Here is a 24,758-nt window from a genome sequence, read left to right on the forward strand (position 1 = left end):
TGTAGCTCATTCGCAGGAAGACGATGAAGGCTCTTGGTTGAGCCCAATGAGCCTTACATCGAAAAATAGAGCAAGGGTGTTTCTTTAGTGACATCGCTTTGACTCACATGCTGAAAATGGCGGACATGACACAACAAACTGAGGATATGGTAATGCGCGCCTGTCAATCAATATTGGTGGACGGGGGGACCGCACTCCTATGTCAAGTTGCGGTCAGTCTGAAAACCTCTCCACTTTGTCCATCGTTTTTATGTTGGTGAATTGAGAAAAAAAGAATTGTGTGTGTTTACATCACCCCAATATAACAGTCTATACACTATTCCTACACATATGTCTGTCCAAACAGCTTGAAAAGTAGATTTTTCACCATAGGTGCCCTTTAAAGTGTTAAATTATCTGGGTTGGTGTTGTATATTACTCTACAAACACCATGCAATAAACTGCCAGTGCATTTTCTGTTATTTTACAGACTCTTTTCTTTAGATATTATTTCTTATACATTGTTTTAAACTACTAATGTCAATAAAAGTCACTTTGTCAAACTGTAGAAATGTATTTTTCTACATCAAAAGTTGACAGAGCAGACCAACATCCCATAATGCACAACTGTAAATAAACAGAAAACTGTTAATTAACATATATTAATAGATATATGTTAATAATAATAGATATATTTTGCAGCGTGAATATCTGCAGATTTCCGTACATGCAGATTCTGTATGGGCATATATACCTTATGCTGAATTTCTAATATCTATACGTGTTTGTGTCTGTGTGTTCAGATCTGCCTGGAGTTGACTGTGAGCTGCCAAAAGACGAGGCCGGGATCATCTGGGACAGCATCTGCTTCACCTTCCTCCTCCTGCAGAGAAGAGTCTTCATGAGCTACTATTTCTTGCATGTGATCGCAGACATTCGAGCCGGACAGATTCTTGCATCCCGGTACGACATCTTTTATATACATGAGCAAAAAAAAAATTGCATTAAAAAGTGTACTTTAATGACTGTTGTTTGGCCAATCACAGCAGAGTATGATCATCTGACCAATTGCAGCAAAGTAGGCGACATGGCATTAAAATGTGTACTTGGATGACTGTGGTTTGACCAAGCACAGCAGTGTAGGCAACATTGCATTAACATTTGTACTAGAATGAATCTGGTTTGGCCAATCAGAGCAGAGTATTTACAGCAAAGTAGGCAACATGGCATTAAAATGTCTACTTGGATGACTGTGGTTTCACCAATCACAGCAGAGTATGGTAAACCTTCTTTACTTGTAAGTCGTTTTGGATAGAAGTGTCTGCTAAATAAGTAAATGTAATGTAAATGTCAATCTGACCAATCAGAGCAGAATAGGCAACATTTTGACCAATCAGAGCAGAGAGGCATTAAAATCTGTTCTACCTACCTGTCTGCTCCCATTTATATCATGCAGTACTGTAAGTGACTGTAAATAGAGTATATTAGAGAGTTATTTGTATGTGTTTGTGTCCGTCAGAGGAGCTGAGTTGTTTCAGGCCAGTATCGTGAAGGCTGTGAGAGCTCGTCTGGAGGAGGAGAAGAAATCCATGGAGCAACTGAAGAGACAGTGAGAAACACGCTTTACTTTATGTTGCATGATCTCACTGTTTGTGTTTAGACCTGGGTACAGATCCACAATGAGTCTGGCTTGCAAATTTGTCTTGTTTTCCAGCACCAGCATATAAACGTTCATGAATTAACACTCATTTGCTTGAGAATTAAAGTGACCTAAGACATTAAATCTTCAAAAATGATCAGAATTGACTGAATTTATACTTAAAAGCCTAATTAAAAATGTGTTTTGTTTACATATGTTATACCATAACCACTTTCTCTCACCTATTCAGGAGCCATGCATGTGCTTCGCTGACAGGTCAAATCTGCTTCTCTCTCTTTCAAGTTCAAAGCAAACTTGAATGCGAAAGCATTTTAGATATGTGTATAAAATAGCCTATGTGTTAGCCTAATGACATCAGCAAATTAATAAAATATACAGCAAATGAGAAATGAATGACAGAAAAAACAGAATGTCTCTAAAAATATTCATAAATAATCATATTTACAAGATTTAAACGTGTAGATTATTTAAAGAAGGCAAATAGAGGATTTTCCACATCGGTCGCGGATGTTTGGTTAAATTAGGCAGAAACAAAACAGCGTAGAAGAATGATAACTGTACAAAAAACGTGTCACTAAATATACTTAGACATCAGCCCAAGTAAAATATGTGCGTGGCAAGCACTGAGTCAGACTAAATATTATAAACTTTGATTAGCCGTCTTGCTTGTGTAACGGAGACCAGCTAGTAAGTGCTGACGCTAGAGGCCAAGTTCTTTAGCCTCCTTGTTAGAGCAACCAACTACCATGCGGAAGGTCGCCAGTTCGATCCCAGCTTGGAGCAAATTGGGTGGTGTAGGACCGGCAAGGTTACATTGGTGTCGTGACCCGGATGAGAGTGAGGTTTAGGGGGGTGAGTTTAACGGAGACCAGCTAGTAAGTGCTGTGCAGGTAAACCTCACTCCTCTGACCTCTAAAGGTGCTCTAGCGACAGATGCTAGAGGCCATGGTCTTTAGCCTCCTTGTTAGACCAACTGACTCCCATGCGGAAGGTCGCCAGTTCAAACCCAGCTTGGAGCAGATTGGGTGGTGTAGGACCGGCAAGGTTACATTGGTGCCGTGACCCGGATGGGAGTGAGGTTTAGGGGGGTGAGTTTAACGGAGACCAGCTAGTAAGTGCTGTGTAGGTAAACCTCACTCCTCTGACCTCTAAAGGTGCTCTAGTGACAGACGCTAGAGGCCATGGTCTTTAGCCTCCTTGTTAGAGCAACCGATTCCCATGCGGAAGGTCACCAGTTCGATCCCAGCTTGGAGCAGGTTAGGTGGTGTAGGACCGGCTGGGTTACACTTGTAATCTTTAAACCTGTAGAATAGGCTTTCTTTGGCGGAGCGCCTTCCATTTTTCATCACCGCCTTATCTTATGGCCGAATAGCAAATGAATCATTCAAATGAATCTAATGAATCATTCAAAGCATGAAGCTATTTTTAATGAACCGAATGACTGAATTCAACTGATTCTTTTGGACCGATCTGAGAACCGATGAGCTGTTATACTGTGCATGCGTGACTTAAAACTTTCAGTTTTGTTTTGTTTTTAAACACATAATATATAACAAACGGTTGTGTATTTAACAAAAACAAGTTATTTCGAGTCATTTAACTCAAGTCCAAGTCAAGTCTCAAGTCATGACAGTCAAGTCGAGTCTTTTTTGGATATTTGTCAAGCAAGTCTCAAGTTTTAAATTTTTTGACTTAAGTCTGACTCGAGTCAAGTCATGTGACTCGAGTCCCCCATCTCTGGTCTACAGAACAAACCATCATTATACAGTGACTTGCCTAATTGCCCTATTTTGCCTAATTACCCCAGTTAAGCCTTTAAACGTCACTTTAGGCTGAATACTAGTATCTTGAAAAATATCTAGTCAAATATTATTTACTGTCATCATGGCAAAGATAAAATAAATCAGTTATTAGAAATGAGTTATTAAAACCGTAATGTTTAGAAATGTGTTGAAAAAATCTTCTCCCAGTTAAACAGAAACTGGGGAAAAAAACAAGGGGGCTAATAATTGTGAAGTCAGCTATATATGCATGTTATTATTATATTATTTGACCATTTTTATGCATGCATAATCATCACTATGAATGTGTTAATTCAGGATGGATCGTATTAAAACGAGACAGCAGAAGTTCAAGAGAGGAAAAGAGAAGATGCTCAGCATAGCCCAAGAGTCTGGAGACGGAGAGAAACTCATCCCACCAGTGGACAATGAGGAGGAGGAGGACGAGGGTATGATGTACATCATGACTGTATTAAAGTGAAATATTTAAATACACTCTTTAATATGCAAAGGTCAGGAAAGTAAATGCTAAATATTAGTAAATAGATTAAATCAGTTCTTATAAAACCCATCAAGTTTACACTTCAATAGTCAGAATATTTCTCACATCATAATCTTTAGGATATTTAGATCTTTTTTTATAGTAGAATTGTAACTTGTCCATCCAATTAATAAATGATAACAGAATTTACATTTTTTGGGTGAACTATCCCTTTAAGAGTGTTTCGTGAATCTGGTTTACAGCAGAAACTACACTACCTGACAAAAGTCCTGTCGTGGATCCCAGTTGTGATGCTGCTTTCACACCAGACACGGAACGCGTGGATAAATCGCGCTGTTTGCGCGTAAATTGCCACGTGAACATTTGAGTTTACTCACTTCATTCGCGCGTCAAATCAGCTTCATTCGCACGTCAAATTCACTTCAGAACAGACGCAGATTCGCGTGATGGGCAGGGCTTCTGTCTGCCTGGTGACTCTAGCTTCATAGCTAAATTGCTAACATGGATTTTATGAAGAAAATAACAGTGTTTATGTGCTTTTTGAAGACTGAAAAACAGCGTTGATACATTTAGGACCGTGTCTGAGTCCACTACATCCTTTCAGAGGTGCATCCAGCTCTGTGAGCTCATAAACTCCTCCAGAAACTGAACCTGGCTGACGGAGACTTTCAGCGGTGCTTCTGACTGAGCCAAGCACAGTTTGATGAACAGGCGATACGTCACAATCACGCCCCTACAAGAGCAAGCTCCTGATTGGTTAACGCGGCGCGAATGTCCGCTGAAGTTCAGATTTTCGAACTCAAGTGATTTGTGCGAAACGCGCGTCAAACGCACAAAACACTCAATTTGCGCCGCGCAATTCACGTCATTCGCGCCGTGCCATTCTCGCGTATCGCGTCGCAGGATGTCTATTCACGCGTTTGCATTGACTTAACATGTAAATCACTTGCGCTTGACAAGCATTCCGTATCTGGTGTAAATTCAGCATAAGAGCAACAAGTAATAACTTGACTTCTAGTTGATCATTTCGTAAAGCAGAAGGTAGATTTCTGATGAATCATCTGTTGAGCTGCATCCCAATCATCACAAATACTGCAGAAGACCTACTGGAACCTGCATGGACCCAAGATTCTTACTGAAATCAGTCAAGTTTGGTGATGGAAAAATCATGGTTTGGGGTTACATTCCGCATAGGGGCGTGGTAGAGATCTGCAGAGTGGATGGCGACATCAACAGCCTGAGGTATCAAGACATTTGTGCTGCCCATTACATTCAGGGTTCATACGGTCCCAGAAAATCTGGAAAAGTCATGGAATTTGGGAAATTGGAGGCATAGGAAAGACAAGGCATTTAGTTTTGAAAAAACTAACGAACCAAAAATCTATCTACTTGAATATGTTTGAGGTGATAATATAGGGTATTTTTACTACAATACCATGGTTTATCTCGTAATGCGATGTTCTCTGTTTGGGGTAAAAAAGCATCTCGCAGTTTCAGCTCATTCATTCATTCATTTTCTGCCACTTTTTTGGGGCCGGGTCGCGGGGGCAGCAATGTTAGGAGAGAACCCCAGACTTCCCTCTCCCCAGACACTTCCTCCAGCTCCTCTGGGGGGATCCCGAGGCGTTCCCAGGCCAGCCGAGAGACATAGTCCCTCGAGCATGTCCTGGGTCTTCCCCGAGGCATCTTCCTGGTGAGACATGCATGGAACACATCCCTAGGTAGGCATTCAGGAGGCATCCGAATCAGAACGTAGATTGAGCGGTAAATCGAGAGCTTTGCTTTTTAGGCTCAGCTCCTTCTTGACCACAACAGGCCGGTACATCGACTGCATTACTGCTGTCGCTGTAATCTCATGTACCCTCCTTCCCTCACTCGTGAACAAAACCCCACGATACTTGAACTCCTCCACCTGGGGTAAGGACTTTCCTCCAACCTGGAGATGTAGAACCACCTTTTTCCAGTAGAGCACCATGGCCTCGGACTTGGAGGTGCTGATTGTCATCCCAGCCGCGTCACACTCGGCAGCAAACCGCCCCAGTGCATGCCGAAGGTCCATGTTTGATGAAGCCAATAGAGCAGGGGTTTTCAAAGTGTGAGGCGCGCCTCCCCTGGGGGGCGCCAGAGCATGTCAGGGGAGGCGCGGGAAAAAAATATTATATAATAAAACTATAATTATTACGTTTAATTATTATATGTATTTTTGATAGTTTTTAAACGTTTTAATTAAACAAAGCTAAAAAAAAATAATACGTCAAAAATAAGAAAACCTTTTTTACCCAGAAGGCCATAGCTGTGAATTAGCTTCTGTTTGGCAAGCCCACCAATACAGGTACATGCCTGCTAATACAATGGATCGGTTTCTGAGACCCCCCGATTCAAAGCCTTCAAATACAAGGGCTTAAACCCAAAAGACGACGATATGATGATCAGTATTTGAGTTTAGGATTTACGTGGACAGGACCAGCTGATGACCTTTATGTGTGGTTTGTCAAGATATTTTGGCTAATGACAGAATGACACCCGCTAAACTTCGGCAACACCTTGAAACCAAGCATGATAAGGTAGCAGGAAAACCTCCAGAATTTTGTGTGTGTGTGTGTGTGCGCGCAAGTGTGCGTGCGTGTTTGGGAGGAGGGGGGCGCCAATGGATAAGTTGTGTCAAAAGGGAGGCCCAATATCTTAGACTTTGAAAAACTCTGCAATAGAGCAACAAGTTTCAGCTCTAAAAGTTTGTACTATTTATAAGTCTTTTGAAAACACAAGCCAACATTTCTTAAATATTTTCACACAGACAGCAAGGAACTTTCTGAAAACGATATTAAATAATAATAATAAAAAAATAATGCACAGATTGTCACATATTTTTGATGTACTGTAATACATTTTAACGTGCATTTTTTCATGTAGTGTATGTAGACATTACATGAAACATTAGGTCATGAATATTTACCTAAAAAGTTGGTAAAAGTTTTGAAAAAGTCCTGGAAATTTAGTAGTAAAAACGTGTGTGAACCCCGTACATTACAAACCAAAGGAGAGGGCAAATTCTCCAGCAGGATAGCGCTCATTCTCAATCTTCAGCCTCCACATCAAAGATCCTGAAAGCAAAGAAGGTCAAGGTGCTCCAGGATTGGCCAGCTCAGTCACCAGACATGAACATTATTGAGCATGTCTGGGATAAGATGGAGGAGGCATTCCAGATAACTTATTAATAAATGATTTGAGTCATTGCAGAGATGTATGGATGCAGTCCTCCAAGCTCATGATGGAGTCAGACACAATATTCATTCTGTCTCCACTTCAGCAGGACTTTATATTCTATACTGGACATTATTTCTGTTCAGTGACAAGACTTTTGTCTAAGCAAAGTCAGACCTTACTGTCCTAATGAAATCATTAAAAATCAAGACATGATCATATTTATTTTGGTAAAATAAGCGAATCTAGAGGCCTTTGCCTTTCATATAAGCCACTTCTGATACCAAATGATCAACTAGAAGTCAAGTTATTATTTGTTATTCATGGGATATGCAACAAGTCTTTTGTCAGGTAATGTACTGTGCAGGCTGACATTAAAGTCAAGAAACCTTTTTTTTTTAAATTCTGTTCATTTTTGCCATACTGACAGTCGTCTGAATTATTTTCTGTTGCTTGTAAAAATGTATCAAACTGCATAATATTGACCTTTTCCACATAGCAACCGGGAAGAGGTTTTATTTCCAGTTTCACCGTCACTTCTCCAGTGTTTTCATTAATGCTCTTGACGTTTCGTTTGCAGAGAAAAAGAAAAACAAGGTGCAAAAAAAGCAGTGGTGGAGGCCTTGGGTTGACCATGCGTCCAGTAGGTTCTTCATACCTTCCTCTGATCTCACTGCTCCTTGTGTCCTTGACCAGAAGTCAGAGGATTCCCTTAATGCACCTGTGCTCCGTCCAGACCATAGACTTTTCTACATCTATTTAAGGCAGCTGGACATATTAAAGTACAATGAACTAACCATATTGATTTTGTTAGCTCTCATTGCTAGTTTTGTGGTAAACACTTCATCTGGGCATGGCATTAAGAAAAAAAAAATAGTTTGTTTACAACAAAATGTCTAGTGTATTTAGACAGGAGAAGTCTTACTTACTCTGTTACTCTGGCCCCAATATGATTTTGCTGTTGATATTATTAATTTAAATGTATTTATGTGAATTAACAATATTTCAATAAATAAATTATAAAAATGTAGCCACTGTCGTTGTGGACTGCACGCACACACCTTCAACAGACAGCAATGGCAATTTTTTTAAAGAACCAACAACGGGTATGTTTGTCATACATTTAGGTCTTTTGTTAACCTTTCTAGTTAAATACTAAAAGTGTTAACGTTACTTAACAGAATTCTTGAGGCTCAGTAAAGTTACCATAATTTGTTTAGTATTGTTTAGTATGGTAAGAGACGAAACACGACTTTGGGTTCATGAGATTGTACACGATTTATGAGGAAATAATTATTTTTTAAATTATACTATTGTGTTTTATCCAATTGAGAACCACAAATCCCAAAAATAAATAATTGCATTTTCAAATCAGCTTTTCAGAAACTAGTTTGTTTAGCACCTTAATTTTTTGGCTGGTTGACTTACAAGAGCCAAAAATCACAATTATTTTGCAGGGTGCATCAATAGAAGAAGCTGTATTGATAATATTGTGGCTCAAAACGAAATATGGATAAATTATATTATTAAGGTCTGTATAGTGAGCGTGTGTATACAGTAATGCCTTTTGTTCAGGTTGTTTACGTTTTTAATAATGAATTAATTAATCCTCATTACTTTTAGTAATAATATATAGTAATAATTTAAATGTTTTAAGATCAATTAATTAAATTAATTGAAACAACATTATTAATTTACTAAAAACAAAAATATAACATTACACTGAATTTATTCTTTTTTGTGTGTGTGTGTGTGCCACACCAAAATTTGATGTGGCCTCATTAGGCCACCCCTAAGAAAATATTCTAGGGGCGCCACTGAGTGTATGGAGGATCAAATTGGGGTGATATGATCATATTTTCTAGACCTGTTAAGCTGCATTTTGTACTAGCTAAAGTTTATTAATAGAGGACGCTGGGCAGCCAGTGAACAGAGCATTACAGTAATCCAGCCTAGAGGTCATAAAACCATGAACTAGCTTTTCTGCATCTAAGATGGGTAGCATACTTTGTAACTTAGAGATATTTCTCAATTTAAAAAAGGTGATATTTGAGAAAAAGGATTTTCAAAAGTTAGGTTGCTGTCTAAAATATCACCCAGATCTTTACACTTTAAAGTCCAATGTTTAAACACAAATACAAAATGACAGTGTTTTTTTTTTATTAGCTAACTGTGTTATTTTCTTTAACTCATCCGTGCAAGTTAATCCACTGAAAGAAATGTTTTGGTAATTAAACTCTGACCATTTACTTCCATGTTTGGAGTCATTCTGTTGAAGGGTTTTCATAGCAATTGCATATTAACACGCTCTCCTACCGTTAGTTTGCTATGAGGGAATAATGAGCAAAAGAAAGTCCCACCCACACTCAATATTCAGTTTAATTAGTTTGCTGCCTTAAATAGATCTGAACAGATGCTGAAGGAAAAGTGTAATGTCTGGATGTTTCTGCATGAGCAGGTGAACAGAGCCGTGCAGTAGAGAATCACTCTGCTTTCTTACAAATACACCGCAAACGCTGAGGTAAAAGAGAGACATTTCCCTTAACTGGAATAATTCATCCATTAATGAAAATTCTTTTTGTTTTCCTCCTTCCTACTTTGTTTAGAGTGTAGATTTGCTATGATACGATTGTTATGATTGAAGTACAATAAAGGTCCGTGTTTCTTGATTAAGGTCAATTAATATAATATTAACCAAAAGCAATAGCAATGACATTTATTTTGTTATAGAACTTTTTAGTTTTAATCCAATGTTTTTTTAAACTTTATCAAAACGTTTCAGCTTAAGTTTGAATGAGCATTTGAATTAATTCTGAAAACTAATGTGAAAATTTAGCTTTCAGAATCACAGGAATAAATGAATTTTTGAAATATACAGCGGGCAAAATAAGTGTTTAACATGTCATCATTTTTCTTAGAAAACATATTTCTAAAGGTGCCGTTGACTTGAAGTTCCCCTGGAGGTTGGTAACAACCAAAGAAATCCATATATGCAAAGAAAACTAAACTAATTAGTTTACAAATTAAGTTATGTGTAATAAAATTAAATGACACAAAGAAAAAGTCGCCAATCCGCTGTGGCGATTACGGATTGATAAAGGGACAAAGCCGACAAGAAAATGAATGAATATACCATAATGTTTTGATTACTTTCCTTTAAGTAACATTTGTTTAAAAGTTCTCCATTTATTTACTTGATATTGACCTGACCTATATTTTAATTATTAGATAATAATAATAATAATAATAATAACAATAATTAATATTATTATTATTATTATTATTATTATTATTATTATTATTATTATTATTGTATTATTAAATGTATTAAACTATGATCATTTTTGATAGGGCAAATAAAAACAGTTTCCAATTGGGATATGTGAAAAAAAATCCTTAGCATTTACCCTTTTAAAAGTTTAAGATTTCCTTCATAAAGTTTTATTATTATATAGAGTGCATTATTATATAGAGCAGAGGTAATCAACCCTCTTCCTGGAGATCTACCTTCCTGCAGATTTCAGTTGCAACCCATATATACAAATACACCTGCCTGTGGCCATCAAGTGCTGTTCAGGTCGTAATTAATTGTTCAGGTGTGTTTAATGAGGGTTGTAACTAAACTCTGTAGGAAGGTAGATCTCCAGGGACAGGGTTGAGCACCCCTGATAAAGAGTGTTAAAGACAAAAATTATTAGCCCTACGGCACAATTTTAACTCTTTGTTTAACATTTAACAAGTGATTTTATTTTCACCACAGTATACATCACAGTATTTTTTTTTTTTTACCTAAAACTAATAATTAACCTAAAACTTTTAGCTGAGTACTAGTAAAATATGATGTACTATCATCGTAAAAAAGACAAAATAAGTTATTAGAAATACAGTTACTAAATATGTTGTGTTTTATATTGTGTTTAAAAAATATCTCCGTTAAACATTCATTCATTCTCTTTCAGCTTAGTATCTTTTTTATTGGGGTCACCACAGTGGAATGAACCGCCAACTATTCCACCATATGTTTTACATAGCCGATGCCCTTCCAGCCGCAACCCAGTACTGGAAAACACTCATACACTCTCGCATTCACACACACACACGCATACACTTCGGACAATTTAGTTCATCCAATTCACCTACAGCGCATGTGATAGGACTGTTGGGGAAACCGGAGTATCCGGAGTAAACCCATGCAAACACAGGGAGAACATACAAACTCCTCACAGAAATGCCAACTGCCCTAGTTGGAGCTCAAACCAGTGACCTTCTTGCTGTAAGGTGACACTGCTAACCACTAAGCCACCGTGCCACCCTTAAACAGCACTTGGGAAGTATTTCAATAAGAACTAGAACCTAAAGTTCATTGATAAACTTTGATGTTGGCTTCAGAAAGCCAACGTGACTGCGCTAGAACTGGGAATGGCAGTTGGCAGGAAGCACGGCGGCGGTTGCTAAGTGGTTGCTAGGCAGTTGCTAAAACAATTATGGCATTATTAGGTAGTTGCTAAGCAGTTGCTAAATGGCAATGCTCGTGTACATGTTCGACCAAATGCTAATACTTAGTAGGAATTTCTAGCATATGTTATTGCATTTAGATAATCATTCATAGCATGTAGTTAATCTTTAGAAGCACTTGGCTTCCATTATCATTGTTACCATGCATAGTACACAGGAAGTCCCATTTGCTAGCATGAGTCAATCAAGCCAATGCCCAGGTCCCTACGATGTTCTGATGTAGAGATATTGCTATTTTTAAATGGTTGCTAGGTTATACTGTTTTGTTGCTATGGGGACATTTGACAGGTTAGTGATGATACATCAAAGCTTCTTGGCAATATGAGTGATCTTAATCAACCCCAATGTTTCTATGACAGTCTTTATGAGTGTCAAAAACTGGACTTGAACATTATGTATTCCTGGTGGAAGGGCATTCGCTGTGTAAAACAAATGCTGGATAAGTTGGCGGTTCATTCCGTTGTGGCAACCCCTGATTAATAAAGGGACTAAGGGAATGAACATTATGTAAAAATGGCTTGCCGTATTTTTTTGAAAATACAATGCTTAATAAGTGTGAAAGTGATACATGCAAAAATGGCTTGCCATATCAGTAAAAATATGGAGATTAAGTCAAAAATGGCTTGCCATATTTTGAGAAAAATAATGCTTATAAATTATTTATTGGAAAACTATAAGTCTGATAAACCTTAAGTTATAGCAACAAAATCTATCGCATCTAAATACAGCTTTTGGCCAAATTTGGGTCTTGTATAATTTTTTTTATATGCCCGGATTATAAAAATTTAATATTTAAAAATTTTTATTAAAAAAACAATTAGTCTTATAGGCATGAGGAGATATAGCAACAATCTTGAATGCAGAAGGCACATTTTGACCACATTTGGGCCTTGTGGCATGAACGGCCTAGGAGGAGATACGTTTGTTTTCAAGGACAGAGTAGTATAACAGTATGTTGGCTTTCTCAAGCCAACATAATTAATACTAGTTTCGTCTTCAAATATGCATCTGTCATTTATCATGCTTGCTTTTCCTTAAATTAATTGAATAGGCTTTCCAACGTTTGCACATCAGCTGACATGTGCTTTTTATACGTGCTTTTTAAGGCCAACAAAAGTCAGAACAGTTTCATTCTTGGATGAAGAAACTTTATATTATAGAAATCAAGCATTTACTGTCTCTCTCTTTATCTCCTGTTCAACAAAAACCCCAAGTGCTCAACAATAGACATCAACAAGCAAAAGAAATTCCCTCAAACTCCGTCCTCATGCTTTTATACGTGATCAGAGTGAGAATGTATTTGTTTTGTTTTTGTTGATGAGCTGATCGCAGATATCAGCGTGGAAATAAAGCACTTTATTTCACCATAAACCTCTAAGTTTTATATAGTGATTAAAAAACGGATTGTTATTGACATACACTGCTTCATTGTGGTACGGTGATGGTAACAGACAGTAATACAACAGTACATGATTGAATATGGCTACTATATTCAAATACTATGGCATTTCCATGAGCATTTATGAATAGCATAGTATTGGTATCATGATGCTGTGGAAATATAATGAGGTATTACTATGGTGCCGTGACTAATGACCATGATTTCAGCCATGTTTTTCTAATCACTATATTAAATATATGTGGAATTTATTTGGATAATATTTGGCTTAACAACATCAATTTTCCCAGCATCCTCCCCTACCTTTCCCCTCCATCATGGCTCTTCTGTTCAAGGACACAAGGCAGTTTCCTTATTCCAATTGCTGTTCTGCTGTGTGACTGTGAAACTGTGGACATTGGTGTTTCTGAACTAACCTAGTTAAAGAGACACACTGGCGTAATTTTGTTGGTTTATATTGTTGCTTATTGCTGTCTTATTTCACTTAAATGTGTAACAGTAGATATTCACACTGATGAAAATGATTTTTTTTTTACTTTGTCATGTTTCTACACTGTAAAACATATTTGTTAATTAATAGTTTCCGTATTTTGGGATTCACAAGTGTTTATTTATGGTTGTGAATTATATTATAGAATGTTGATCTGTGCTCTGGTGACTTTTAATGTTGAAAATTCAACTCTGCAGTTTAACAAAGTGACTTTTCTTGACATTTTAGTAGATTGAAATAATGTAATCTATAAAAAATAATCAACGCAATCTCACTGCAATTTGTAACTTTTGATTTAGTGGCTAATTCGTATGAATTTGTACGATCTAATTCATACAATTTAGTACGATTTGCTCATCACCCAATGACGGTTGGGGTTAGGGGTGGGGTTGTGTGCCATGTCTCCTTTTTAAAATCGTACACTTTCGTATGACTAAACTCATACGAATTTGTATGAATTAGCCACTAAACTAAATTCTTACGATCTAATTCATACAATTTAGTACAATTTGATTATCACTCAATGACGGTTAGGGTTAGGGGTGGGGTTGTGTGCCATGTCTCCTTTTTAAAATCGTACACTTTCGTAAGACTGAACTCATACAAATTTGTACGAATTAGCCACTAAACTAAATTCTTACGGTCTGATTCGTACAATTTAGTACGATTTGCTCATCACCCAATGACAGTTGGGGTTAGGGGTGGGGTTGTGTGCCACATATCCTTTTCAAAATCGTACACTTTCGTACGACTAAACTCATATGAATTTGTACGAATTAGCCACTAAACTAAATTCTTACGATCTAATTTGTACAATTTAGTACAATTTGATTATCACTCAATGACGGTTGGGGTTAGGGGTGGGGTTGTGTGCCATGTCTCCTTTTTAAAATCGAACACTTTCGTACAACTAAACTAATACGAATTTGTACGAATTAGCCACTAAACTAAATTCTTACGTTTTATTTCTTACAATTTAGTACAATTTGATTATCACTCAATGACGGTTAGGGTTAGGGGTGGGGTTGTGTGCCATGTCTCCTTTTTAAAATCGTACACTTTCGTATGACTAAACTCATACGAATTTGTACGAATTAGCCACTAAACTAAATTCTTACGGTCTGATTCGTACAATTTAGTACGATTTGCTCATCACCCAATGACAGTTGGGGTTAGGGGTGGGGTTGTGTGCCACATCTCCTTTTTAAAATCGAACACTTTCGTACGACTAAACTAATACGAATTTGTACGAATTAGCCACTAAACTAAATTCTTACATTTTATTTCTTACAATTTAGTACAATTTGATTATCACTCAATGACGGTTAGGGTTAGGGGTGGGGTTGTGTGCCATGTATCCTTTTTAAAATCGTACACTTTCGTAAGACTGAACTCATACGAATTTGTACGAATTAGCCACTAAACTAAATTCTTACGGTCTGATTCGTACAATTTAGTACGATTTGCTCATCACCCAATGACAGTTGGGGTTAGGGGTGGGGTTGTGTGCCACATATCCTTTTTAAAATCGTACACTTTCGTATGACTAAACTCATATGAATTTGTACGAATTAGCCACTAAACTAAATTCTTACGATCTAATTTGTACAATTTAGTACAATTTGATTATCACTCAATGACGGTTGGGGTTAGGGGTGGGGTTGTGTGCCATGTCTCCTTTTTAAAATCGAACACTTTCGTACGACTAAACTAATACGAATTTGTACGAATTAGCCACTAAACTAAATTCTTACGTTTTATTTCTTACAATTTAGTACGATTTGCTCATCACCCAATGACGGTTGGGGTTAGGGGTGGGGTTGTGTGCCATGTCTCCTTTTTAAAATCGTACACTTTCGTATGACTAAACTCATACGAATTTGTACGAATTAGCCACTAAACTAAATTCTTACGATCTAATTCATACAATTTAGTACAATTTGATTATCACTCAATGACGGTTAGGGTTAGGGGTGGGGTTGTGTGCCATGTCTCCTTTTTAAAATCGTACACTTTCGTAAGACTGAACTCATACGAATTTGTACGAATTAGCCACTAAACTAAATTCTTACGGTCTGATTCGTACAATTTAGTACGATTTGCTCATCACCCAATGACAGTTGGGGTTAGGGGTGGGGTTGTGTGCCACATCTCCTTTTTAAAATCGAACACTTTCGTACGACTAAACTAATACGAATTTGTACGAATTAGCCACTAAACTAAATTCTTACATTTTATTTCTTACAATTTAGTACAATTTGATTATCACTCAATGACGGTTAGGGTTAGGGGTGGGGTTGTGTGCCATGTCTCCTTTTTAAAATCGTACACTTTCATAAGATTGAACTCATACGAATTTGTACGAATTAGCCACTAAACTAAATTCTTACGATCTAATTTGTACAATTTAGTACAATTTGATTATCACTCAATGACGGTTGGGGTTAGGGGTGGGGTTGTGTGCCATGTCTCCTTTTTAAAATCGTACACTTTCGTACGACTAAACTAATACGAATTTGTACGAATTAGCCACTAAACTAAATTCTTACGTTTTATTTCTTACAATTTAGTACAATTTGATTATCACTCAATGACGGTTAGGGTTAGGGGTGGGGTTGTGTGCCATGTCTCCTTTTTAAAATCGTACACTTTCGTACGACTGAACTCATACGAATTTGTACGAATTAGCCACTAAACTAAATTTTTATGGTCTGATTCGTACAATTTAGTACGATTTGCTCATCACCCAATGACGGTTGGGGTTAGAGGTGGGGTTGTGTGCTACGTCTCCTTTTTAAAATCGTAAACTTTCGTACGACTGAACTCATACGAATTTGTACGAATTAGCCACTAAACTAAATTCTTACGATCTAATTCGTACAATTTAGTACAATTTGATTATCACTCAATGACGGTTAGGGTTAGGGGTGGGGTTGTGTGCCATGTCTCCTTTTTAAAATCGAACACTTTCGTACGACTGAACTCATATAAATTTGTACGAATTAGCCACTAAACTGACAAAATGTAAAATACTAACGTTTCCTTGTGAGATCAGGCTGGAAATAATATATATAATATAATAAGTTTGTAAAATAACAGAAAATGCACTGGCAGTTTATTACAAGTTTTTTGTAGTGTATTATATAACACAGGATCATTCTGAAAATGTAGTCCTGTGAACGTTTCTGGAGACTGTGAATTATGTAGGCAGAGGTACGTATGGCTGCATTTAATTCTTTAAGCGAACGCTACGGGGCGGTATGACGCCATTCCTTTTCGCACTTACCGGCTGACCATTTACCTCAGTGTGAAGGGCTTTCCCATTGCAACCAGTTTGTCCCTTTAGCTCATCGTGTACGTCGGCAGACTTGAAACATAGAGAGGTGTTGACCATGACAACGACCGGGTTCGAGTCCAGGAAAGAGCGGTTCCGGAAATCCGATAAGACAAAAACAGAATCCAAAAAATAAAGTGAGCATAAAATGTGGCAAAATCTAAAAACGTGGTGAAAATTAGATGAGGGTTTTTATTTTTCTGGACTGCTTTTGTAAATTGTTGATTGGGTTAAGGGAAGTAAGCGGGTGGCTGAGTCAATCGATAAAATCGGTTGGGTTTAGGGAAGGAGGAGGAGGGAGGGTCAGTTCATTGTCCGCAATCGTTCAGTCCGTCAGACAGACGGTCCTTCGACAACGGCCTCTGGTGGGTATATGCAAGAACAGCGCGGATGCGAACTGCACTCGCAAGAGACATTTGAGATACGAAAAAGCGCACACAGTGGCCTCTCACAGATTCGCGAAAACAAAAACTGCAAAAATTGTATTTTTATTTCGCGGCCTCCAGAAACGTCCACGGGACTACGTTTTCAGAATGAGCCTGGGTTGGTATTATACAACACCAATCCAGAGAACATATCACTTTAAACTATTAAAAATGTCAATAAAAGTCACTTTCTTTTTTACTTTTCAAGGTTAAAAGATGTTGGACGAATGATTGAGCTCTCATAATGCATTTCAAAATCATAATAATAATAGTAAATAAAAACATAAATCACAAAAATGCGGGAAAACTGCTTACACAAAGAAGAATTTTCTAGACAAGTAAAAAAGATTTTGTTTTGATTTCAGAAATAATAAGTAGAAATTAAGTGGGTTTTTCCTTAAAGGTGCTGTATGTAAGTTTCTGACTCTTCTAAAGCATAAAAATATCATAATATGTTTGCAGATTTTAAAGAAACATGTTAAGTGAGCATTCTTGTTTATCTGAAAAACAATGCTGAAGTCAGATATTCTGCTTTGAAAATGTGTGTTACGTGCTGGAAAGTCTGTCTTTTTTTTTTTTTTTTTTGGTTCTTTTAACCTGCCCACTGCCAGTTTATCCAATTATAGTTCAGCACCCCAGGTTTTTGATGGAAAACAGCATATTTGATACATTCAGTCATGAAGGCTCCCAAAGTCTGCGTCCACAATCGAAAATACGACCTCCGGTGGACAGTAGAGTTCCACATAAGGTTATTAATTAGCAAATAATATAAATATTACAAACGTAAACATTAGGTGAGCAGGTTACATTGTAACCCTGTGTCCTAAGAACACGCTATGTGATTAGATTTGCAGTGATAAGCAACATGACTGTTTGCACCAGTCGAAACACGACAGAAATGTGTAAATACAGCCATTTAGAAGCACATAATATATGTGCACTCACTGCACTCCAGTGAAATGGTAAGGTTTATATTCTGATTAATACACATTAAACCACTTTAAAATTATTAAACGTACATGCTGAATCACTGATATGTTGGTGTCATCAATCTGGCAACCTGCGATTGAGTGTTTTGAACAAGGCATGCAATACCTAGTTCAACCACTGGGTGTCAAACTTACAAACTGCACCTTTTATTGTGAGAATTGGTACTTAAACTAAAGTGTTACTTAAAAACTGTGTGTACTAGTGTTTAGTTTATAACAATAATTATAACTATCTTGAATAGTTAATTTTAAAACTAACTCAGAGTTTACTTTGAAGAGTGTGTTGGCTTGCACTGAATCAGAGTTGTAAAGTTCAAGATCTCAGGTGGATTATGTGCTGCTACTTTCAGTAGTATAGCAATTTCATGTAAAATGGCATTCAGACTCACATTTTTAGCATTTAACACTGAATAAAGCACACGAGGTGTACCTGAGGTGATCATTGACAGTTTACTGTTGATCAGCTGCAAGCCATTTCTGATATAGAAATTTCTGGTGTTGGTTAGAACAGAAACTCCTTTTAATATAGAAAATATTTCTTCTATCGCCTGCCGTTGCTTTTATTTAAAACACAGATTACATCAACCTTAAATAAGCCTTTAAACTCGATAGTCAGGTTTGCTCCTGTTGATGTCGTAAATCTGGCAACCTGCGCTTGCATGTGTTTTGAATCTGTAGTGCAATACCCAGTTCAACCACTGAGTGTCAAACTTACATACTGCACATTTAAAACAAGCTAAGTAATCTGCCATCCAAAAACAAGATTGTTTTGCTTTCGCTATTGGCAGATCACCCCTGTTTTAAAGAGGAAAAAATTCCTTATTTTTTACTTTTTGTTTCTGAAATCTTAATATTTCTTACTCGTCTAAAAAGGCATCTTGATTTAAGAAGCTTTAGATTTTTGGACTAGGATCAAGGCAAAAACTCTTTTTTTGTGCAGTTTAATCTTGTACTTTAGTATTATTTTACAAATGACTTATGCTAATATGATATGCCTTACGAGCACAATTTGACTGTGTGTTTTTCAGATTGAGGTAAGTTTGGTTTGAGATTGTTTGGTATTTTCTCAGGAGGCGTATGGGGATGCGCAAAACTGATTTTATCAATGACAAGCTTGTGAATAATCAAAAGCATACTGTGTTATTCTACTGTTTTCTGTTTTGATGTCATTGTTTTTTGCTCAACGCTCTCCATATTTTCTCAGTGGTTAGAAGTGGTGATTATTACCTGTTTGAAACTGACAGTGAAGAGGAGGAGGAAGAGGAGGAGAAAAAAGACGAAGAGCCTCCCAAAAGATCAGCCTTTCAGGTGTGTAAAACCATGCAGTTCAGCTCATTCTGTATTCAGGTCATTGGTCCTCTCTGTGGAAAGGAAGAAACTTTTATTGTTACACAATAAGGCTTGACGTATATCTTTTTTCAACAGATTTAATAATTCTTTTAAATAAGTTAATTTATTTTATCTTTGTCATGATGACAGTGCACAATATTTGACTAGATATTTTTCGAGATACTAGTATTCAGCTTAAAAGTGACATTTAAAGGCTTAACTAGGTTAATTAGGCAGGTCAGGATAATTTTGCAAGTCATTGGACAACGGTGGTTTGTTCTGTAGATAATCTAAACAAATATTGTATAAGGGGGCTAATACTATTGACCTTAAAACGGTGTTAAAAAATTAGAAACTGCTCTTATTCTAGCCAAAATAAAATGAAAAAGACTTTCTCCAGAAGATAAAAAAATATTATAGGAAATACTTACGCTCTTAAATATATATATATATATATATATTAAGCTCTGTTAAACGTCATTTGGGGAAAAAAAAAAAATAAAATATATATATATATATATATATATATATATATATATATATATATATATATATATATATATATATACATATATATATATATATATATATATATATATATATATATATATATATTACGCTCTGTTAAACATCATTTGGGAAATATAAAAAAATAAAAATAAAAAAAATAAAAAAATATATATATATATATATATATATATATATATATATATATATATATATATATATATATATATATATATATATATATATGCGAACAGTCAATTTTATAAATAAAATGAGTTTTGTTAACCCAAAATTGACTGATATATATATCACACTCGTAGCAGTGCGATATGGCTGTATATCAGCACTGGTGGGAGGTGTGTGTTGCCTTAGTGTCCCACCAGTGCTGATATACAGCCATATCGCACTGCTATGAGCGTGATATTGCGTTTATACAACAGTTCAACAGCACATTCGTGTATATTAAAAAAAATCAAAAAAAGAGGGTCTAAAAACCCTTTTGTATTAGTAACTACTTTCTTCCGCCATTCATCTGCAGCTGACATCAAAACAGCAGAAGCCGTTACTAATTCACCAACATCAATTTAGAGTTAGTGTTTGAATGATTCTTTAGTGTAATGTATAAAGTAATGAAAAAACAGCTGATTTTGCACACACTTTAAGATTATAAGGCTGAACTTGACATAAAATGCCATCGGTCTACAGAGATATCTTCTTACAATCTATTAGTCTACAGTGTTTCTCTGTTACAATCGGGATATCACAATAATTAACCCCCAAAATAAGCAGCCCAATCACTACCAGACTGCTGTTGTGTTTGCGATAAGGAGGGGGTGTTCGAGGATGAGGTCTCTGATTAACACTGTTGACAACTTGGATAGGAAAGTAACTGTATTAAAATAGGCATTGTCCTTTTAAATAAACTTCATAGTTGCAATCTATACAAAAGAGAGAGAGAGAGATCGACTTAGAATATCACTTACCAGTTTAATAATTTGATCAGATCTAGTTAAAAAACACGCAGTTTTAATCTTCTAAGCAAGGGCTTATAATGTGGTCCTGGCGCCACCTTGGGGATAGACAACTTCAACCATCTTTGGCTAACGGACACCGACGCTCTCAGAAATTGTAAATATTTTGAAATAGGCACTATTCTTATAAATAAACTGCATAGTTGCAATCTAAACAGCTATATTCTCCTCTAAAAAAGCCCCAAAAGTACATCATGTTGCCCAACCGCAATAATATTTGTAAAACTGTGGAGCGTCCTCTGCTTGTATGTAGGCGTAGTAATACACAAAGGTGAAGAGGCCTTTGTGTGCTGTTACTGGCAAAATATCTCACGGCTATCAGCCAATCAGATTTAAGAACCAGTCAGAACTGGTGTATAAATAAATAAATAAATATGTGCACATCATATTCATAACCTATTTTTAGCTCAATTAATTGAGTGTGCTTAATAGATTAAGTGTATAATGTAAAATAAAAATCCTGGTTGTCTTAAATTGACTTTTAATTGTTAAATTACTTTTAAATTGTCTTTAAAGTTGAATCAAATTAGCCTTATGAGTCCATTGAACTTATATGATGTTAAACTGACTTAAAACAGCCTGTATAACTTATCAGACTAAGTTAGAACATGATTTACTTAGTTTATTAAGTTACAATGATTTAAAACATGACTAATTGATCAGATAATGTGTTTAAAGTGTAAACTATTGAACATAATGTTTTTCCTATCTAGTTATTACCTAGTCAGATGCAAAAAGTACTTATACATCATGTTCAAATTAGTAATAGTGTACAGTTCCTACCCTAATATGCATTTACATTACATTTACAGTCATTTAGCAGACACTTTTGTCCAAAGTGACTTACAATTAAGCAGGAATTTAGCGATTCAACACAGTATGCATGTTTAATAAATGTTCTTCAGTTCAGTAAGTGTTCATCCTATTTTTAATTTGTGAATTTTATAATAATCAGACAAAAATTCCACCGTCAGCGTCTTTTGCAGCAGTCAGTATGTATTTAGTATGAATGGTGTTGAATTGTGTAGTGTTGGGCTTCAGGACACTGATGCTGTGACTTTCTCCTGGTTTTTTCTCCTCTCAGCGAGCGATCAGAAAGTTTGCTTCAGCCCTTGTTGCTTTACCCAGATCAATCATTAAACTGCCCAAAACTATTCTACAGTATTTAATAAGGGCAGCCAAGGTACATATACCACCGCGGGAATCCTGCCGCCTGTGTTTGCTGATGGTGTTTCATTGTGAGATTTCCATCCCATGTTGTTCCTGTTGCGTTACATATTTGTCAAAATATTAAAAAAGTAGTGAACTGTTACTGCAAGGAGGCATGGAATGGAAATCACTCCGAGGTGTTGTTGAGTGTGAAAATTGTGTGTTTGTTTCATGTGGTGTTTTTTTGGGAAGCTATACTTTTGTTTTTGTTGATTTTTTTAAATGAGTTGCTAGTGTATAATGTGATTTTGCTCCACTACATTTCAACACACTAAAAAATTTAAAAATACATAATATTTTATACCGAGCAATCATGGGTCAAAGACGAGCGTCTGATATTGATCATTTATATCAGGGAGAATTTGAAGTTATTTAATGTATATTAACATGAAAAATATAGTTCAATGTTTTGAATGTAGAATTGATACATGAATAAATGATCATATTAAATGTTATTTTATTTTATATGATTAAAAGACTCTTGCAATCATTACACCCGGTGCAATAAGGCGCAAGACGTGTTTAGCGTGAATTGTTGTTACTTTTAGACCACCGCAGCTGTTATTTTCACGTTTTGCGCCATGTTGTTTAAAAAGCAAATCCATTTGCGCCACTTTGTGGACTCATGGGTGTTCTTGTCTATAAAGGAGGTGTGTCACGGTGCGTTGTTGGTATATTGTTTAAATAAAACAAAAAAAATTAACGCAACAGTTTGCATTAATATATTGAAGTTACGACAACATCTAACAAAATTAAGTTCAGACAACAAACTTTATTATGTTAGCCAAATCTTTTCCTCTTCAATCAGAGGCACTTTATGTACTAAAAACCTCAAATTTTTAAGTTGAGTACTCAAAAAAATAAGTTGTTTATTTATTTTTTTTAATTCAAATTGAAAACAAACCCAGTTGTTACTGTTCCTGCTTGAAAGAAATAAATTTAACAACAACATTTTTTGTTTTTGGTTAGTTTTTTATTTGTATTAAACTACAGGTTTTCATTGTTTTACAAAACAAAATCATGTAAATCATGTACTGTCCCATATTATCAGTGTAAAAAAAATAACAACAAAAAACATCAGTATGTGGACTTAAAAATACAAAACAACTCCATTATTGTGAGTTATCAACCCAATTTCTTTAGGTTGCTAAAAGTTAAATATTGTTTTAAAGTAACTGACGGATATATTTACCTTTAAATTAGCTGCATTTTAAAATTGATGTAATTTTCAATATCTTACTGTTTTGAAAACTTGATCAAATTATTCTTAAAAGTTTTAATCTTATCAGCATTTTAGAATTTTTAAGTTAAAATAATGTATTAAACTATGTAGTGGTAACAGACCTTGTGAGTTATTTTTTAGAGTGTAAAAGCTGCTCTAAAGTCCAGCACAGAGCTTGTTAGTTATGAGCCTATGCTGGTCCAAATGCTTACACATTGCTTAATACACGCAGGATGCACAGCAACACACAAATATCTTTACAGATGAATACAATTAAAGAATTTCAATATTTTAAAAATTATTACTTTCTACATAAATATAAAAACCACTTCCTCCATGCCTTCTTTATCTCAGGGAGCTTTTTTAGTTCATTCATAACAATTTACTTTTGTATAATGTTGTTATTATTATTATTATTATTATTAGCAGTATTACTTATTATCTGCAATTTTATATTAGTTTTAATAAAAAGAAGTTTAGATTTGTCCACCTGTCAGGTTTTGAAGACGTCTGCATCGCCATTGGGTGCATAAGAACAGGACGTGTGTTTGGATATAACTCAGTTTTTTTACCTCACTTCGTTTTTATGGTTCATTTATTCATTTGCTGGAAATTAGAACTGAATTTAGAAATAGTTTTGCGCTTAACAAACAAAATTGTAAGCTGATGGATGTCCTCAGTGGAGTGAGTTTCCACTGATCCTTACTTCACAAAAGTAAAGGCGTAAAGAATAAAAGTAAAGTAAAAGAGGCTGAATGGAGGAGGCTCGTTCTTTATCCTTACACTGCAGATGCTCTGTTTAACTGTTCTTACTAGTGAAGCATTCAGTTTTTCCACATATAAAGTCTGCCATGTAAATAGCAAATGGCGTGAGGCAACTGACCCTTAAAAAGAATGGAAGATGAGACTCTGGGTGCTCAAAACACACCCAAAACTCATTACAAGAATAAGCACAACCCTGTTAGACCATGCACCGGGGCGCAAACCATATATATTCATCCTTAAAATAGCAAATGTCCTTAATGCTTTTGCGCCACGTGCTTTAGACTTTTGTGCTAAGATCGTTAACATTGAACCCATAATATTTTGGAAGGGTAGTTGCTACACTGCAAAAGCTCTTTTTTGCATTTCTTTTCTTTTTGTTTTTCTTTTGGTCTAAATATCTAACAATTCTTAAATCAAGGA

General features: G+C 36.0%; 1 protein-coding gene and 1 long non-coding RNA gene across 4 annotated transcripts in view; one reads left to right on the top strand and one right to left on the bottom strand.

The window, feature by feature from the left end:
• Window positions 1–24,758, bottom strand: part of LOC147846549 (uncharacterized) — a 1,651,758-nt gene that overhangs the window by 1,228,168 nt on the left and 398,832 nt on the right. The gene's annotated exons all lie outside the window — the stretch shown is intronic.
• The window catches only part of piezo2b (piezo-type mechanosensitive ion channel component 2b), a 257,364-nt gene that overhangs the window by 165,507 nt on the left and 67,099 nt on the right, over window positions 1–24,758 (top strand). For all 3 annotated transcript variants that reach the window (XR_015478970.1, XM_087241404.1, XM_087241405.1), the window contains 6 exons: window positions 783–942; window positions 1,499–1,588; window positions 3,739–3,869; window positions 7,704–7,766; window positions 19,480–19,583; window positions 22,227–22,325. Coding sequence is in view for 2 of the 3 variants with exons in the window: in XM_087241404.1 (XP_087097530.1) it covers window positions 783–942; window positions 1,499–1,588; window positions 3,739–3,869; window positions 7,704–7,766; window positions 19,480–19,583; window positions 22,227–22,325 (647 nt within the window). In the remaining variant the exon portion in view is untranslated. The remainder of the gene's footprint in view (window positions 1–782; window positions 943–1,498; window positions 1,589–3,738; window positions 3,870–7,703; window positions 7,767–19,479; window positions 19,584–22,226; window positions 22,326–24,758) is intronic.

Source organism: Danio rerio, chromosome 2 (genome assembly GCF_052040795.2).
Source record: "Danio rerio strain M-AB ecotype USA chromosome 2, GRCz13ab, whole genome shotgun sequence".
Classification (NCBI taxonomy): Eukaryota; Metazoa; Chordata; class Actinopteri; order Cypriniformes; family Danionidae; genus Danio; species Danio rerio.